We start from the raw sequence: 19,532 nt of genomic DNA, 5'->3' as shown, positions 1-19,532 counted from the left end.
GCTGCTCCTTCTGCTTGTCATGAGTGTGAGGTCTGCTTCCAATGTAGTTATGATCAGTCCAAGATTCAGTCCAAGATCTATTGTGGGATTTTATATACTTATATTGTTAAATCATATTTTATTGGATTCAACTTACACTGTTTGTTCTTCCTTCTGGTATAGGTCGCTCCTACTGTGTGAGAACACAAAGGATGTTGAATCAGTGTTTAGAATCTCTAGTTCAGAAAATTCAGAGCGGCGTAGTTATTAACTTTGAAAAAACGGGACCAGATCCACTTCCTGTCGGAGAAGGTACAGTAGATAATTTTTTTTTTTTTTACCCTGGAGAATGATCTGAGACAGAGAGGACATTAAACTCATAATAGACGTGGTCTTTACTATCTGCACACATTCATGGGGTTGCAAATATTCATCCAAACAACTGCTATTCACTCACTAGCTGGGTGGTCAGATTCTAACAACTTTAATTCAGTGTCAGATCTTCTTAGAATAATACCTTCCATTCCCTACCTTTTTCATATCCCCTGGTCCCAGTCTGGGGATGTACTGTGTTATTCATCTCTCGATTCACGAGATATGTGGAGAATCACTTTGGAATGCCACTCAACCAGTAACCTAGTGTTGGTCATGTGAGCCCCAAATGTGTCAAGTCACCTTTACGAAATCTGTGTTTGTCACTGCATGTCAGCAAGAGACTGTGAAAGTTTGTCCAGAAACTGCTAATATCCTGTAAGATCCTACACTGGGAGTTTCCCGGCCACTTTTTAATGGCCGAAACTTTTCGAGTGACATTTTACAGAAAGTTCAACATCTCAAAAGAGGTGAGCACAGAAGTACTTTTGTATAAGGGGAGGGTCTTCTCCCTCATGTGATCCCTCGCTGCAAGGCTTTCTGGGAGCCCTGTGCAAGGCTGCTGCTTCTCCTCGTGCCTGTGCGCTCACACACCTCATTACCATGGTGCTTGTCTGACCTGATGCATACATTGTCACTGCGTGGCCACAGTCAGTGGTGGCTGCTCAGAAAGACACACGTTTCTGTCTGAAGCCATGGATCCTGTGGTTCCTGACCGTTTTCATGTTTAGTTCCCAGAACTCTTTAAGAAGCTGTTGGAAACCGAGACCTCTCTCCCTAGAATAATGGACATAAGCCACACAAAATACAAATTGGTATTTAATTCTAGGGTTTCTCGAACTCCACTTTAAAAACACCCATCACAGAAGACTGAAGCCTCACAGCCTATTTGAGATTCATGTAATTAATTGAGGAAGGACATGTTTGTTCTCTTGCTAATGATTGATGGCTCCGTCCATACTTTTGTGTTCGTTACCTTAAGGTGAACTGGGAAGTGCCCTACAGAAAGCCGGTTGGATTTGGTGTCCTGTAAATAGCTCAGATTTTCTTTCCAGAGATCTTAGCCTTAGAGATTCTCACGAAAGCTAAGAACTCTCTCAGAAAAAGGCACATCCCCAGAATTGTGAGCTCAACTTCAGGGGTTGTCTCTTGGTCCCCCGAAACTTTTACATGTATTCCCTAGAGATTGGGGACCCTAGTAAATCTTCTGGTGTAAAGTAATTACTTGTTTAAAGTAATGCTTAAATAAGTAAATCAAATGACCTGTAATTTAAGAAATATAACTCAAATAATTAAAACGTTTCTTTTACAAATATAGACCATTGAATCATTGCATTAAAGTTTATATAATTCTGCCTTGTCTTCTTTTGGGGGGACAAATGAAATATGCTAGTTTAAATAATTAAAATACATTCAGGATACATTGTTCAGCATTATATAATACCCAGTTTCCATGGACTTTTAATGGTGCAATGGGAAACTGTCATGAATTAGTCCCTTGATGCCTTTGCTCTATGTTCCCTTCCCCAAACTTTATAGATGGGTTGTACTGTCAGCATTCCTTCTATCTTTGAGTGAATCTGGATTGTTTTAATTTTGCCTTTGTGGTCATTGGGTCTGTTTAATAAGGTATACTTTTTTTAAAAAAAAATAATCTAATTGGGAATAGAAAGAAAATCTAAATGGAATTTATGACCTATTTTTTGTCAGATCCCCCAAATATAAAAACTGTACCAGGGGATGAGTGATTTCATTTGCCTAATTTGGAAAAATAACTAGTGGTTTGGTGTGTGTAATATATGTGTCCAAATTTAGAAAATTGAAAACTAATTTTATTTATTTTTTTTGAAGATTTTATTTATTTATCTGACAGAGAAATCACAAGTAGGCAGAGAGGCAGGCAGAGAGAGAGGGGGAAGCAGGCTCCCTGCTGAGCAGAGAGCCCAATGTGGGGCTCTATCCCAGGACCCTTGGATCATGACCTGAGCCGAAGGCAGAGGCTTCAACCCACTGAGCCACCCAGGCGCCCCGAAAACTAATTTTATAATAGTTTTCCATATAACTAGATGTTGCGGGCATATTTAAGGATGGGGGGTGGGGTGTTGGATTAGAGGGACGGATTAGATGAAAAAAATGCTAGAGAGAACATTCAGAAATCCCAGTAGAGTCTTTTAGTTCTTTCATTTTTCACGAATGACCATTTTAGCTTGTTTTGTCTTTGTTGTTTGCCTTTTAGATGGACTTATGGATTCAGCCAGGCCAAGCAATTCATTTGCTGCTCAACCATGGCATAGTTGTCATAAGCTCATTTATGTACGACCTAACTCTAAGACTGGTGTTCCTGTTGGACATTGGCCAATTCCAGAATCTTTTTGGCCAGATCAGAATTTACCTTCACTAGTAAGTGTCATAAAACAAAAAGGTAAACATCGTTTGGATTTTCAGTTTGCTGATTACAGTGACCTTTGTAAAATTGCTTTGAGGCTTTTAAGCTACACCTTTTATCTCTGGCTGGAAGTCTAAGCTTGTACCTAAAAAAGCAAGAGAGGACTTCCTTGCTCTTTTGGCATTCTTTCTTTTCATTGCCTTTCGCCACTTGAACTGCCCACTTTGGATGGTAAAGCAAAGCATAATTATTTTTGACGGCGTCACAGTCTGTGGCTGGGTTTTTATTTCCCCGCGGCTGACTTGATTGACATGGGAAATGCCATGTCCAAAGAGGGCTAGCATTGTTTTTCGCGCACATCCTCAGGAAATGAAAACTTAGCTTGCACCTCGCATAGGTTCTAGAAACACATTAAAAACAGAAGCTCTTCTTCTTCCTCCCAGGGAGTCATTAGACATACAGTGGACCTTCGTGGATCTGCTTTTCATCTTTTTGTACTCCATCGACTTGTTCCCTTGGCAGTGTAGCTTTCAATGATGGATAATTAAGCAATATTTTAAAAATGATCTCTATGTGAGGGCTTTTCTTTTTGTTCACTGCATTGGGAGAGGAGGGTTTGACATTGTAGTTGCTCCTAGTACCAGATGAATTGGCTTTTTGGAGGAGAGGGCTGTCTGATAATGAGGGAAAGCATATGAAACCCACTCTGCCTTCATCTTCCTCCCCCAGCCTCTGCACAAAGGCCAGAGCGATCCTTCTTGTGTGGGGGGAGAGGCACAAAAAATGATCACTACGCCTTCAGTTCAGCACCTTTCCAGTCAGCTACTCTGCATTCTGTGTATGTTTTAGAGATTTCTGTCATGAACTGTATTTTCTTCTGGATTACTCCTTCTTTCCTTTCTTTCTCTCTTTTAAAAAAAATTTATTTATGTATTTGACAGAGAGAGGGAGAGAGGGGGGGGGGTGGGAGAGAGAGAAGCAGGCTTCCCGCGGAGCAGGGAGCCAAAACCCGGGGCTCGATCCCAGGACCCTGGGATCATGACTTGAGCAAAAGGCAGACGCTTCACCAACTGGGCCACCCAGGTGCCCCGTGGATTATCCTTTCTAGGCTCCTTCTTTTAGGAGAGGCCATGGGGACATAGGACTGAAGCCACTTCTGCCCCTGCTGTGGGTGAGGGTATATCTCTTCCGCCTTTCCTCAGGGCTCCGAGGTACACACTGGTCGGATTTCAGCGCCCAGTTGCTCTTAGCTCCAAACCCCAGAGTGAATGTTTCAGTTATGAATTTATGTCATTATTGCTAGTGACAGGGCTTCACTTGTGTCTTTATGGCTTTTTAAAAATTGGCTTAAATTTAAGAAGCCAGAAATATTTCTCAAGTTTAATTTAGATGAAAATCAAGGGGGCGCCTGGAAGGCTTGGTTGATTAAGCGACTGACTCTTGATTCCAGCTCAGGTCGTGATCTCAGGATCATGGGATGGAGTCCCATGACAGGACGCCACGCTCAGTGCCGAGTCTGCTTGTCCTTCTCCCTCTCCTTCTGCCCCTCCCCCCATGCTTGCGCCCTCTCTCTCCCTCTCTGTCTCTCAAATAAATAAATAAAATCTTTGAAAAAAATGGAAATCAGGAAAAATTGGAACGAAAGAATTTCCAGCTCCGACATCACCCCCGTTAACATCCCTTCAGCTTTAAAAGCACTTTGATGGCTGTTTCCTTCCTTCAGCTGCCAGGACAGATCTTGTAGGTGTGTAAACCACAAAGACCAAGGGGCATGGTTTCCCCCTTTATAAGGGAAACAGATGTTTTGTCATATTCTTGTTAGACTGAAAGATCTCTTGGAAGAAGAGGGGGAGTCACGTCTCACCCTTGTCCCTGGGACTTGTCCTATCTCCTCATCTCTTCGGCTCGCTCTTGCTGCCACCATTTCTCTCCCTGGCGCTCTCCATCCCCACAGACTAAACCTGTTAATAAAATGGCCCCTCCACCCCTCCGCTCTGGTGCCCCAGGCATGTGGGCCTTTGCAGCCCAGCCCAAAGCAGCCTTGGCCCTCAGCTGTTCAGAGGCAAGTGTGCGGGTGTGCAAAGTGCTGTAAAAAATCAGCTTGAAAGGAAATTTCCAGTGGTCCTGGGTGTTGGGACTGGCTCATTTTTGGTATCTGTCTTGCCCTTCCCACGGCTTTACAGTTTTTCTGCTTTGCTCATTAGTGGCTCTAGCCCTCTTATTTGCTCATTAGACAGCTTCATGGGTTTCTTCTTCCCTGGCAGCATCTGGACTGTGTGTAACCTCCCGGTACCAAGGAATGAAGGGCAGATCATGCTTGGGGATTGCAAAGTGGATCTGAAAGTTGGAGTTCACCTTTTGGATCATTAGTGATTTCCTAACTGTATTCAAAGCACTTATCATCTTTGCTTCACTGAAATTACAGTTACGAGTGTTCTAGTTTACCTTTCCTCCTCCCAATGCCAAGTAGATGGTAGAGCCAAAGAATCCGTGTGCCTTGCCTGGATGGATGCTGTTGGCAATGCCCTCTTTTTCAAAGCACTGGTGTATATCTCAACAATGGTTCACAAAACACAAAAGGGGTTGTGGGTTTGTCATTAATGTTAAGCTCACCTTGATAACGCACCGTATTTTCCCCTCTTGTCTTTTAGCCTCCACGAACATCTCATCCTGTTGTGAGGTTCTCCTGTGTGGATTGTGAGCCAATGGTAATAGACAAACTTCCTTTTGACAAATATGAACTTGAACCTTCACCCTTAACTCAGTACATCCTGGAACGAAAGTCTCCCCATACCTGCTGGCAGGTACTGATCCTTACCTGTCGGCCAAATGTCTGTAACGGTTCTGGGATCTGGGATTTGTTTCAGGAAGTTTCAGCGGTGGCTTCAGCAGCTGAAGCTTCACATGACCTTGACAGATTAGAAGTACAAGAACAATTTTTAAAATGTTTTTCTTTAAATTCCAGATAGTTAACAGCACAGTGTAATTATTAGTATCAGGTGTACAAGATCGTTTTGACACAAAAACCCCATAAGCCCTGAAACTAGTTTTTGTGTTAGCGTCATGTAACCAAACTTCTCTTCCTGTACAAAGCACATCGGTGTACATAACACGGATTTCACTTGGATGCGGCAAATACACGTGTTAACCGGCTCTTCCAAGTGTTACACTTCAGCCGGAAGGGCTTGCTGATTTATTAATAGATTCACCTTCAGATATTAGTTTGTAAAAATCCAGACATGGCAGTCACACAGCCCTTTTATTTGGATATAACAAGGAAGTCCTATGCTGGAAGTATGTTTGTTCTATCCCTAGACGCCAGCACCATAGAGCAATCAGTAATTGTTAGGTTCTATTTACGCAAGAAACACTTTTAGACTGCCATCTGTTTCATCCTAAAATGTGAGATTATTGCTACTAGTTTTCTTTAAGCTACTTAAATTCTCCAAAGATGCTAAAACTGGGTAGGAGAAAAGGAACACACTTGAAGCAGGAATGTAGAAGTGTAAGAAATAGACCAATCTCATAAATATAATATTGAGCAGAAGAAGCCAGACATCAAGGATCCCACATCCTATGATTCTATTTTATCTACGCTCAAAGAGAGGCAAAGTGGGCTGACTCTGTCAGAAGTTGGGTTGGTGGTTTCTCTTGGGGGTGCAGAACAGTGGCCTGCAAGGGACACCCGGCAGGGGGCTTCTGGTCGTGTTCTATTTCTTGATTTGGGTGCTGATGACACATGTGCTTCCACTCACACACTTTTCTGAATATATGTTTATATTACAGTATAATACCCCAGAAATGCGCTAGGAATATAGAGATACAATGTAGAGATAGAATGTTAACTCAAAACCACGGTAGGAGGTTGACTTCATGGATTGACACCAATTTTGCCATAAAAGCAAATACAGTTACAAATCATACCTTTTCCCTAAAAAAGAAGCCCATTTTTCTGTATAGCACATTTCTTGTAAAGCTTCTCCCAAGACACGTAAGACATCCTGCCCTTGTTCCTGTGCCACCCCTCAAATATGCCATATGCCTGTGGTCTTGTAACTTCTGTGACTTTGGTTTAGTGTAAAGGCAAGGAATTAGTGGGAGTGAAAAGGAGTAAGATGAACCAGGAGCCAGAAAATTTGGCTAAATCATAGTGGCGCCTGGATTCCAACCCTAGGTCCCTAGGTCTGCCACCAGTTACGTGGTCCTGGGCCAGACACTTTCTCTAGATGAGATGGTCTCTAATGATCCCTTTGAAACCTGCCCCCACGAATTCTGTGAATCTGCAGGTGATAAGGAATTTGGAAAAACTCAGGGGGCTTATGAGAAGGAAGGAAGGGGGGAAGTAAGGGAGGAGGGAAGAAAGAGAGAAAGGCAGAGAGAGGAACAAAAAACAGTGTTTCTCCTCTCATGGGGCTCCTAGGTCTGACCCCTGATGGCTGTGTGTAATATTTTTAATTGTTTATGATGATTTCCCCTCTCTTCTGTTATACATACTTAGGAAAAGGGGGGAAATCCACCCTGTGTTACTACACTTCTTTGTTTCTGTTATGGTTCAGATAATGACATGAAATCTAGTAGATAAGTCCTGTTCTATAGCACCGACATAACTTATTGTTTTGTGGGGTCGAAGTGACACAGAAAAGATTTATTCTTAGCTATGACTAAATATTGCAAGAGTTTAGTCAACTGGTAGGAGATATGGCTGGTACCAGGAATTAACAAGGTGAATGGATTCTGTTCGCCATCAGGGTTTGACTTTTGTCTTCAGTGAGCCTGCTGAAGGAGTTGGGAAAAGGCAGCGATGTAGGTCCCTAGAAGTCTATACTGGTGCCCTAACTTGGGCCAAAGAGGAAACAAGGAATAGAGAGAAAGCATGGTAGCCAGAGAACTTCAGCCCAGCCTATTGAGTGTACAGAACCTGACTGTATAATGTATATTGAACCAGGAATCATCAGCGAGGAATAAGGGGGTAGTCACATAGAATAAAGATTAATGTTTTTTAATCATCTTTTTAAAAGATTTTAATTATTTATTTGACAGAGAGATAGAAAGCACAAGTAGGCAGAGGGAGAGGGAGAAGCAGGCTCTCCGCCGAGCAAGGGAGTCTGATGAAGGACTGGATCCCAGGACCCTGGGATCATGACCTGAACTGAAGGCAGATGCTTAACTGACTGAGCCACCCAGGTGCCCCAAGATTAATGTTTTAATCTCTACTGAATGTTTGCTCTGCCAGCATCCTTTAGAAGAGAAAATGCCTTCTAGATTGAACCAAAGCATCTCTTTGCTGCCTCTTAATAATTAGCACCAGTGTCTGGCTCATAATAGGCTACTTGACAAGTATTTAGTGGATGAAAAATGAGTGAACGGGTAGGGGAATGGGGGCACCAAAGGAAGCAAAGCCCATTTAAAGTCCATTGTTTGTTTTCATGGCTGGTATCACTTAGTGGTATTTCAGCCTCGTTTGCCATTGTGCTAACCAAGTAAATATTTGGAAATTGTTGATGGAGCTTGTGGTCTCCGAATGATGACTGCAGAGTCTGAGTTCAGTTTTTTTTTTTTAAAGATTTTATTTATTTATTTATTCATTTATTTTATTTATTTATTTTTAAAGATTTTATTTATTTATTTGACAGAGAGAGATCACAAGTAGGCAGAGAGGCAGGCAGAGAGAGAGAGGAGGAAGCAGACTCCCTGCTGAGCAGAGATCCCGATGCGGGACTCGATCTCAGGATCCTGAGATCATGACCTGAGCCGAAGGCAGAGGCTTAACCCACTGAGCCACCCAGGCGCCCCAAGATTTTATTTATTTATTTATTTAACAGAGATCACAAGTAGGCAGAGAAGCAGGTGGGGTGGAGGGGGAGCAGGCTCCCTGCTGAGCAGAGAGCCCAGTGTGGGACTCGATCCCAGGACCTTGAGATCATGACCTGAGCCAAAGGCAGCAGCTTAACCCACTGAGCCACCCAGGCACCCTGGGTTCAGTTTTTAATATAATGTAAAAAGAATTACAATCTGAACATTTTTATTGAGTATGGTCTATGTGGGTATAACCCCAGGTTAAAAACACTATTGCCATTTTTACATTATAGTTAAGCTATGCGTTAGATGTCATTCTGGAATGTTGCTGGGAGTTTGGTTTCACATAAAATCCTCATTGTCATGACTGTGTCTGACTTCATGTTCCTAGGTATTTGTTACTAGCAGTGGAAAATACAATGAACTTGGCTATCCATTTGGTTATTTAAAAGCCAGTACGACTTTAACTTGTGTAAACCTCTTTGTGATGCCGTACAACTACCCAGTTTTACTCCCTCTTTTAGGTAAGTAAAGTTATGTGCCACTTCCTCATCTTTAAAACGCAACAGAAATGAAAAAGAGGAGAATGGGCTAAGCATTTAAAATGTAGTCAAAGAGTAATTGATATCGGGATATAGAAAAGGCTAAACGGGTTTGGAAGGATAGAATTTGCACATTGTTTTCTGTTCTGTTCGCTTTGTTGCTGTTGTTTTTTGTGTTTTCTGTTTTTTTGTTTTGTTTTGTTTTGTTTTTGCTTTTTTTTAATCAGAGCAAAGAGACACAGCCTTTCTCCTAAAAAGAGCTCCTGCTGCTCCTCAGACTTCGAGAACCAGAGCTGCCATTCCATCCCCCCAGCCTCATTTCAAGAGACTTGGCTTTTCTCTAGACTAATTTGGGACCAAAAATTCCATTATTGGGGTTAATGTTCCAAGAATCTGATGGTTTTCTCCAAAAAATAGGGCTTCTGTGGGGGTTACTGGCTCCTACTCATTCCCCCATAAAAGAATCTTAAGTTCTCTGGAGGCATTGGTGTTAGGCAAGTTAAGGAACAAGGTACAGAGTCAATTCTGCGATCACTGTAGTCATAGAAGCTGTCGTTTCCATGGTAAAATTCTACAAGGAGCAACTCCAGGAGGTGCTACCGAGATATCACTGAAAATGTGTGTAGAGATTTTTTTTTTTTCTCATTGAAAGAGCCACATCTGTTTGGAGCAATATAGTCGTACCACGTGGTACCCTTCTAGTTGTAAAATTGGGATCATTTTTATTTGATGGGGCTTCTTAATTTTTGCCAAAAGTTTAAACCTTTGTGTTTTAATCAAGTCATTAAAAGCATAAGATTTTTAGTGCTATAAATAGTGTTTATACTAAGTATACTGAAAAAGCAGTTCCTTCAAATGTTGCAAGTTAAGCAGGTTAAGAATGGGTCATCCTAAATAGATTAGCATATGATTGTTTTGTATATAGTCTACCTACTTTATTTCTTAGTCCAGTCTAGAAATGTCCTCTCGAAGGTGATTGTTACTGATATAAAATGTAGGTTATGTCTTTGAGCTTCATAAGGGTACCGATAGAAGGTACCTATATTTTGTGGATTTGTTTAAATTATTTATAAATTCAAATAAATTTATTAGTTATTAATGACTTCGTAAAAATATTTTTACATGAGTGTGGTTGACACACAATGTCACACAGTTTCAGGTGTATGACATGGTGACTGGACAAGTCTGTATGTTCTGCTGTGTTCCCCACAAGTGTGGCTGCCATCTGTCCCCACACAGCACTGTTATAACACCACTGGCTACATTCCTTATACTGTGCCTTTTATTCCCGTGACGTAGTCATTCCGTAACTGGAAGCCTGCACCTCCCGCTCCCCTTCACCCGTTTCACCCATCCCCCCACCCCCCGTCCCTCCATCCGTTCAGTCTCTGGATTTACAGGTCTGATTCTGCTTTTTGTTTGTTTATTCATTTCTTTTGTGTTTTTAGATTCCACGTATGAGTGAAGTCATATGTTTTCCCCCTTTCTCTGTCCAACTTTTTGCACTTAGCTGTACACAAATGGCACAGTTTCATCGTTTATGGCTTTCAGTTTTGCTGGCTGTAAAGTGTAGGATTACACTAGATAACCTCCACTTAGACTAATGGTGTTAATGGTGTTATTTTTCTGTTTTTAAGACTACTTTTTATTTTCAGATAATTGTAGAGTCACATGCAATTGTAAGAAATAATAACACTGGGGCACCTGGGTGGCATAGTGTGTTAAAGCCCCTGCCTTCGGCTCAGGTCATGATCCCAGGTCCTGGGATCGAGCCCCATGTCGGGCTCTCTGCTCGGCAGGGAGCCTGCTTCCCCCTCTCTCTCTGCCTGCCTCTCTGCCTACTTGTGATCTATGTCTGTCAAATAAATAAATAAAATCCTAAAAAAAAAAAGACCACATAGTATTAAAAAAAAAAAGAAATAATAACACTGGGAAAGACAGTATGGAGATTCCTAAAAAATTTTAAAAAAAAAGAAAAAAGAGTTAAAAATAGAACTACTCTGTGATCTAGTAATTGTACTATTAGGTATTTACCTAAAGATTACAGGAATGCTAATTCAAAAGGATACATGCGCCTCATATTTATAGCAGCATTATTTATAATAGCCAAATGATGGAAGCAGCCCGGGTGTCCATCGGTAGGTGAATGGATAAAGAAGAGGTGGTATATATACATAATGGAATATTACTCAGCCATGAAAAATGAAATCTTGCCATTTGCAACTATGTGGTTGGACCTGGAGAGTATAATACTAAGTGACATAAGTCAGAGAAAGGCAAATACCATATGATTTCACACCTATGTGGAATTTAAAGAGCAAAACAAATGAGCAAAGGGAGAAAAAGATGGAGAGGCAAGCCAAGAAACAGACTCTTAACCATAGAAAACACACTGCTGGTTACCAGAGGGGAGGAGTGGGGGGAACCAGGGGTGGGCATTAAGGAGGGCACTTGTTGTGATGAGCACTGGGTGTTGTATGCAGGTGCCGAATCACTAAATTTTATACCTGGAATGAATATAATAACACTGTATTTCATTAGCTGGAATTAAAATAAAAACTTGAAATTAAAAAAAAATTATAGAGACATGACACCAAAAGCACAAGCAACAGAATCAAAAATAAACACATGGGGATCCATCAAACTTAGAAACTTTCGTGCAGCAAAGGCTGTAATCAGCAGAGTGAAAAGGCAAGCTATGGAACAGGGAAAAATTTTCAAATTATGGATCTGGTCATTTTGGTGGTGGTGGTGGTGGTGGTGGTGGTGGTGTGTGTGTGTGTGTGTGTGTGTGTGTGCTGTTATTCAGACTGGGTGATTTCTCGTGTTATCTTTTCCAGATTACTGATGATTTACTCTGTCCCTTCCATTGTGCTTTTGAGCCCCTCCATTGAGTTTGTTATTTTGGTTTTTGTATTTTTCAGTTCTAAATTTCCACTGGGTTCTTCTTTACATCTTCAGCTTTTTCCTTTCTCTTTCTTTGATGAGGCTTTCTGTTTTCTCATTTGTGTCATGCCTGTTTAAAATTGCTTGTTGAAACATTTTTTTATGCTGGCTCCTTTTACATCTTTACTGGATATTTTTAATGTCTCTGTCACTTCGGTGTTGGCATCTCTTGATGGTCTTTTGAATGTGTTTTGAGATCTTTCTGGTTCTTGGTGAGACGAGTGATTTTCCATTGAATCCTGTTCCTTTTCAGTATTGGGCTCTGAGTCTCGATCTTATTTAAGCTTTTTGGTTCAGCTTCCTCTCACCCTCCTGGCAGAGATTGCAAGGTACTGCCTTGTTAGTGCCAGGAGCAGGTAGAAGTCCAGATTCCCCACTTGGCCTCTGTTGACACTCTTAGGGAGGGGGGCTGCTCATTACTGCTGTTGGGGGCTGGGCGGGGGTTCTGCATCCTCACTAGAATGATACCTCCCTGGCTGGGAGAAGTAGGAGTTCCTCGATACTCCTCCCCACATGGTCTTCAATGACACCGCGGGGGCGGGGGTGGCCTTATTACCACAGGGCAGTGGAAAATTTCTGTAGAACTATTAGGGGCTGAATTCTGGGATTTCATCTTTGGTCTCAACTCAGCCTGCCTTCCAAATTATTATGTGAAAGTGCCCCTAACCATGGTAGCTTGTCTCCCGGTAGAGATTGAGATGAGCAGCTCTTCACCATAGCGAGAACTGCTCTCTAAGCATGGGCTTTGCTGGTCTTGCGGGTAATAGAGGTGAAGAGGAGACATCGAGTCCTTCCTTTGTCTAAACCTGCTGTGCCTAAGTAGCCACATGTTGCCCACTCTTGCACTCCCCAGTACTAGGTAAGGTCAACTCCCAGCACCGGTTGCTTGTCACCCATTAGTCTGCCTCTTCCCCAAATGCCAAGTCCCCCTTCTCCCTGCAGTGTCTTCCATCGCAAGAGGTACATGTGTCACAGTCACATCTGTCCCTGTTCCTCCTTAACCTCTGACACCAAGGATCCAGCCCTGCCCAGAACATCACCGTCCCTCTGCAAACATCTCAAACCAGGAACCCCAGACTCATCTTTGAATCCTTCCCCTTCCCCAATGCCACGCATCCATTTGAGGGTCAGTCTGTCCTCGACTCAATTCCTATTCTGTCCTTTGGCCTTAAATACCCATTTCCAGGCTTTTCTGTAACCTTTGTCTTCCCAGGGAGCATGGGGTTTTTCATACCCTTAGAGGCTGGAGGTCCTTGTGCCCCTGAATCCCAAACTTGGGTTTTGTGTTGAGTTCTGAACTAGACGCTCTCGACATTTCCGCCATTACTTCGCTTTCTGGGTTGTGTAGTCCCATATTGTTAAGAGTATGGACTGTGAGGGGAGCCTGGGTGACTCAGTCAGTTGAGTGTCCAACTCGTGATTTCAGCTCAGGTCATGGTCTCAGGGTTATGGGATCGAGCCCCGTGTCAGGTGCCCCACTCAGTGGGGAGTCTGCTTGTGATTCTCTCTCTCCCACTCTCCCTCTGCCCCTTCCCCCCTCTCAAGTAAACAAACAAATAAATCTTAAAAAAGAAAAGACTGTGGACTGTAGAGCATAGCTGCCCTCATGTGGATCCTGGCTTTGCCATTTGCTGGCTTTGTGAGCTTGGATAAAATACATAGTTTCTTTGTGCCCTACTTACTTCATCTGTAAAATGGGCATAATGATAGTACATATCCCAAAAGCATTTAGTTGGGATTAAATGAATTAATGCAGTTAAATTGCCAATAGTAACTGTTCATTTATGCTATTAGCATTGTCATTACTGCTATCATCATTGATACCTGTGTTTTTTTTTTAAGTTTTATTTATTTATTTGTCAGAGAGAGAGGAGTGAGAGTGAGCACAGGCAGAGTGGCAGGCAGAGGCAGAGGGAGAAGCAGGCTCCCTGCCAAGCAAGGAGCCTGATGTGGGACTCGATCCCAGGATTCTGGGATCATGACCTGAGCCGAAGGCAGCTGCTTAACCCACTGAGCCACCCAGGCGTCCCAAAACCTGTGTTATTTTAATAGCTCTTAAAGGCACTGCTATTCCATATGAAGGACATTATATAAAGATGTAGGATAGTTTTGCAGTTTGGTGGGCAGGATATTTAGTAAAAAGGCAAGGGAAGGCATGTACACTTCCTAATGCCCAGAAACATCACTATATTACTGCATAGTATGATAACTGTCCATAAAGGTCACCCTTATTTTTTTTTCTTTATCGATTCAGGATTTCCATCAGAAGTAGTTAACAGAGCTTTAATTATTTAAGCACTAAAACTTACCTGAAATGGATAAGTGAGGCTTAATTGGATCAATGAGCCATCATGAGAATCATGTCAGTATCATAGTTAGCAAGATTATCTCTCAATAAGGATTTTTTTTTCTATCGAGGGCCAGTAACTACAGAAATTAAGGCATTTGTAACAACTTTTTTTCTTAACTCTACCACAGTCAGTTCACCTGTTTTTTAAAAATTATTTATTTGATTTTTTATTTTAGAGAGACAGAGAGAGTATGGAGGCGGGGAGCAGAGGGAAAGGGAGAGAGAAATCCCAGCAGACTCCCCACTGAGCACTGAGCACTGAGCACAGAGCCCTACGTGGGGCTCAGTCTCATGACCCTGAGATCACCTCCTGAGCCAAAACCAAAAGTTGGATGCTCAACTGACCGTGCCACCCAGGCGCCCTATTTTTTTTTTTTAATTAAGAACTGGGATTTGTGTAAAAAAAAAATAAAATTCAGCTCCATATTAAGACCAGTTTCTATCAGGAGAACAAAAAGAAATGGAGGCTCAACACGGCCAGTGGTTTCTCTAAGCTCACTCTGCTAAGTGTGTGGCTGAGCCTGGAACTCAAACCCACCTCCTCCACCCCCTCCTTTTTTTTTTTTTTTTTTTTCAGCAGGAAATGGGGAGAAACGAATGGAAGGGAAAATGTTACTAGTTTTTGAGGTGTGGGCAGTATCACTTCACTCTCCTACACTCTGATGTCTTTGTCTTTCAAATGTTGACTAGCTGAGTGTTTATGACGTCTTCATGGGCCCATCCTCATACAACGCCATGAACATCATTTCCTGCCCCATGGAGAATGTGACTCAAGTGGCCCTTACCCCGTAGCTCTCTACCCTTAATCTAGGCTGCGGAACATTTTCTTTCTTCCTCCCCCGTTTCAAAAACTCCAGCAAGAAATAATTAGACTCAGTTAGACTAATTGGTGGAATCATTGCAATTGGCATTGTTTGAAATTCTAAGACTATTCTTGACTCTCATTATCTAATCTATTTATATCTAAATGTCTCCCCAGTCTTGTATTTCAATTTGTCAGTTTCTAAAAATCTGCTTAATTCCCAACAGACTCCACATAAAGACCCAAGTATAAGAGCATATTTCCACCGTCTCGCGTTGCTTTCTATCAAGATATGAATGGTCTTTAAAGGACCTGCATGTTACAATGGGCCAGAAATCTCTTCAGATCTGTTTTTCTTTGTTCTTTCTACCCCGCGCCAAAAGAACAAAAGACCCACATTTTATGACTTTGTAAATTCATTTAAATTAGTTTCGGCAGGGGTGAATAATTTATTATAGCAGTAAAAGGAAGAAAATGTGTAGTTGCTTTTCTTAACTAAAGTAATTCAGCATTTCAAAGAATAGGCCTATTTGTAGAGAAATTATGCATATGGCTTAGGGATGCTTTTGTTATTGGAAGTAAAGCATTTGGATTTTTTTGGATAAGAGCCAATGAAACCTGAAGAAACAAAATAGAAGATGAATTCAAAATATCTTTGGCATTTGTATTAAGTGTGGCAGGTTTCTGTTGATATCTGACAATATCAATTTTGAATTAATATATAAAAATACATTTTTTGTACCCTTGGAAGGAGATAATGACATGATTTGGAAATTTTTCTGTAGTTTATGCAGTTAGATTCTTAAAACAATTAAATTTAAGTTTGAGAAAGGTAAGGGATGTCTGCTTATTTAAGGACAGTATCTTTAGGGGTATTAATGCGCATGGTATTCAAGAAACATACTTAGTTGGACAGTTTCAAACTTCAACCTAACGTTTCCACTAGCATGTACTAGTGCCATGACCTAATGGTTAACTAACATTTGACAGACCCAATGTTTGGCTTGAAATGGAAGAAATGAAGGGTGGGGGTTGGGTGTGGAATAGGAAAAAAGTGAATCCAAAGCATAATTTAGAGCTCGCTGTCCTTGCCTGGAAGTTAGAGGCTTCGCTTTTGTTCTCATATACTTGGTAAAGTTTCTTTACAACACCCTCCATTTATGTATGCATTAATTATTGCCATATAATTGACACATAACATTAGTTTCCCATGCACGACATAATGAGTCAAAATTTGTGCATACTGTGAAAAGAACACTGCAAACACTAGTTAACATCCATCACCACACACGACCACAAATTTCTTGCAATGAGAACTTTGAAGATCTACTCTCTTAGCAGCTTTACAAATAGGCAATACAGGATCATTAGCTAGAGTCACCGTGCTGTGCAGTACACCTCCAGGACTTACTTATTTTGTAACAGGAAGTTTGTACCATTCGACAGCTTTTGGCCGTTTTGTCTACCCTGCCCCTGCCTGGCCTCTGGCCACCAGTGAGCTGTTCTCTGTCTCTCTGAGTTCGGGGTTTTGTTGTTGCCTTTCCACCCTCCATTTGCATAAAAGAAATATTTTATCAGCCAGTGACCATGGAGTCCCCCTCAGGGGAAATCAGTACAGCCGTGTTACCAAAATGTAACAGGTCAGAAAGTTCACGTGGATCGGAGTCGGCTTTAATATGATTAAATATGATTTAAGTAGCTTCATAGATGGCAGAGGAATATCTAACCTGAGATTTTTTTTTCTAGAAAAATACTCTATATAATTTTGGTAAATAGTACCAAAAAAGACAATCAGATCAATGAATGTTCAGCTAATGTATATAAAACTTGAGATGTCTAGAAAACGATATAACGGATACAGGTTGCTTGGTTTCGATCTTGGAATTTAGGACTGGAATCATGTAATGCTTTGGTTTTTCTCTTACAGATGACTTGTTTAAAGTTCACAAGCTTAAGGCAAATCTGAAGTGGCGACAGGCTTTTGACAGCTACTTAAAAACTCTGCCTCCGTACTACTTATTAGTATGTATTTATGTGTATATATATGCATTAGCTGTATCAGTGATGATTCTTGTCACCAGAAATGTCAGTGAACCAAACACTGGACCCTTGAAATAAGCTCAATATTTTTATTGCTAAATATTTGTATCGCCACTGTCTTCTCAAGTTATGTGTAAGAGAATTGTTTCTTTATTTTATTGCCTTTAACTGCCATTTTTTTTTAAATAACACGTCTATCTGTGTTTCTCTTATGAAAAGTAACCTTATGAAAGTGGAATTTGGGGATTTAAGAAAAATAGGTCTGGATTCATGTATGATATCAACTTCCCTTTTTAACTCTAGAAATTTTCAGTATGGGGTTTCCCTCTGAAAAACAACTCGGAAGGCTGGATATGGACGTTCTGCCTGTTAAATGTGTCCAAGACACAGCACGAGGCAAGGGTGCTGGTTGGGGGAGGGGAATCCAAAAAGAACAAAAAGCTACTTGGCCTCATTTGGGTTTCTACAATTTGGGAAAAAACAGTCATGATTTTGAACTGGTTGTATAATCGAAATCAAGATGATCAAAATCATTTCAGAGGCGGATATGGCAAACTTTCAGCCAAGTTTCTAGAGGTGAAAAGGCAGAATCTTAAAGGGTACCATTGGTATCACTGGGAGGAGAAATTGGGGTGTGTTAGTATTTACCATGGCAGGAACGGGGTGCACGATAAAATGCAATATGAAATGATTTTATGACTCGGGACTTAAGTCTGAAAGCAATTTACCTGTTTGAATTTGCTGTTTCTTGCTCTTCTTATCCCACTGTCTTCTGATTTTGTTACTTTCTGCTTCTTACTCCTCTGCTGTATTCATTGCCACTTTTTAATGTTCCATGTTTGGTTTTATGTGCAGCACCTTGACTTCTAAGAAATGAATCGTGTCCCTTTGCCCCTTATAACTGAACTTTGAGTATTTTAAGATTTATTCTATTCTTACTGTTGTGTATTTTGTTTCCTTATAGCCATTAAAGAAAGCACTAAGGATGATGGGAGCTCCAAATCTGATATCAGATAATTTAGATTGTGGACTTAGTTACAGTGTTATCTCTTACCTTAAAAAACTCAGCCAACAGGTAGTATTGGTAAAAATAAACAAACAAAAATCCTTTGCCCTCAGAAGTGCATTTCCTTATTCTTTAGTGTAATTGTACTTTTTTCAGATTAAATGTGTATCTATTTCTCCACTTTATGGATTAGTAATAATGTGATTCTCTATGGCTTCTAGCTTCACCATTAAACTACAGTTAAGGGTCTGTCAGTGTCATTGGATACTGTGCCATTTCTCCTTTTGCTCGCCGGTTTGTGCTGCCCACAAGCTGGTTGATAACCTTGTGGCCTAAGAGGGGCAGAGGCTTAGTCAAATTATTTCATGGGTCACATTTTGTCTGTCCTAAACCTAGTTTCTCCTCAAGTCACATTGGGCTAGAGCACCCTCCCCACCTTCTTTAGGTCAGCCCTCGGAGGCATGGTGTGATTCAGCGTCTTGCCTGACATTCGTATTTAGGCAATAAATACGCAGATGCCTTTTCTTGGAGACGGGGAGATGAGACCAGTGTTCCTTGCACTGGAGGGTGACGGGCCCCAAAGGAACCTGAAGAGTGGAGTTCAGCCTCCCCTCTTCTTGCCCTCCATCTGTTCCTTTATCCCCCCCAACCTCATTTACCATTATTCACCTCTATTAGTACCTCATTCTCCACTCACCCCTACTTATCATACTTCTCACCTCTACCTAGCCCATTCTTGCAGGATGGAAATATTTGAGAACTACTGAGTTAGAGCTTTACTGCCATACAAATGTGTTACGTTATATGACAAGGTGATGCAGCCTTTTTGCCTTTTTACTTTCTTCTTCTGCACAAGGGTTTTCCCAGGTAGGGACCAGTACTAGCTAGCATTTGTAGTGGCTGTCAGGCTTTAAGTCAGACATGTTTGGAAGCTGGGCCTGTAGGAGACAGACAGTAGTAAGCAAAAGAGTGTCAGATTTCACTAAAGAACCAAAATGACTCCACAGTTGGGGATACTGACACTCCTGGCGAGGACCTGTCCTAGACAGAAGGACGGCCTGGGGCTTACCAGCTCTTGACCGGCCAGCATGCTCATAAATGCAAGAGACAGTAAAGGCAAACCTAGATTTCTGGTTTACTGAGTGTCCCCACGACCCCCTTTCCTCTCTGCTAATAGATTTTTGTTGTTGTTGTTAATGTTTTGTTTTGGTTATTGATTGATTGACCTGTTGATTTATATATATTTTTTATTTGATGTCTACCTTAGGCCTTTAAGGCTGTGTCAGCAGGGTATGGCCACAAGGAAGAATAGT

At 41.4% G+C, this 19,532-nt stretch overlaps 1 protein-coding gene across 4 annotated transcripts in view; it reads left to right on the top strand.

Annotated features, from left to right (window-relative positions):
• The window catches only part of LOC309856113 (integrator complex subunit 6-like), a 53,957-nt gene that overhangs the window by 24,119 nt on the left and 10,306 nt on the right, over window positions 1-19,532 (top strand). For 2 of the 4 annotated variants that reach the window (XM_082716865.1, XM_082716864.1), the window contains exons 6-10: window positions 163-291; window positions 2,588-2,751; window positions 5,389-5,541; window positions 8,925-9,057; window positions 17,101-17,195. In XM_082716865.1, coding sequence (XP_082572991.1) covers window positions 163-291; window positions 2,588-2,751; window positions 5,389-5,541; window positions 8,925-9,057; window positions 17,101-17,195 — 674 coding nt within the window. Of the gene's footprint in view, window positions 1-162; window positions 292-2,587; window positions 2,752-5,388; window positions 5,542-8,924; window positions 9,058-17,100; window positions 17,196-18,177; window positions 18,465-19,532 lie in introns of those variants that run through there. The other 2 variants (XM_082716863.1, XM_082716866.1) reach the window with 2 other exon arrangements.

The sequence above is a fragment of the Mustela nivalis genome (assembly GCF_964662115.1).
Source record: "Mustela nivalis genome assembly, chromosome: X".
Taxonomy (NCBI): domain Eukaryota; kingdom Metazoa; phylum Chordata; class Mammalia; order Carnivora; family Mustelidae; genus Mustela; species Mustela nivalis.
Note: the sequence above shows the minus strand (reverse complement) of the source record. Positions and strands in the feature narration are given on the sequence as shown.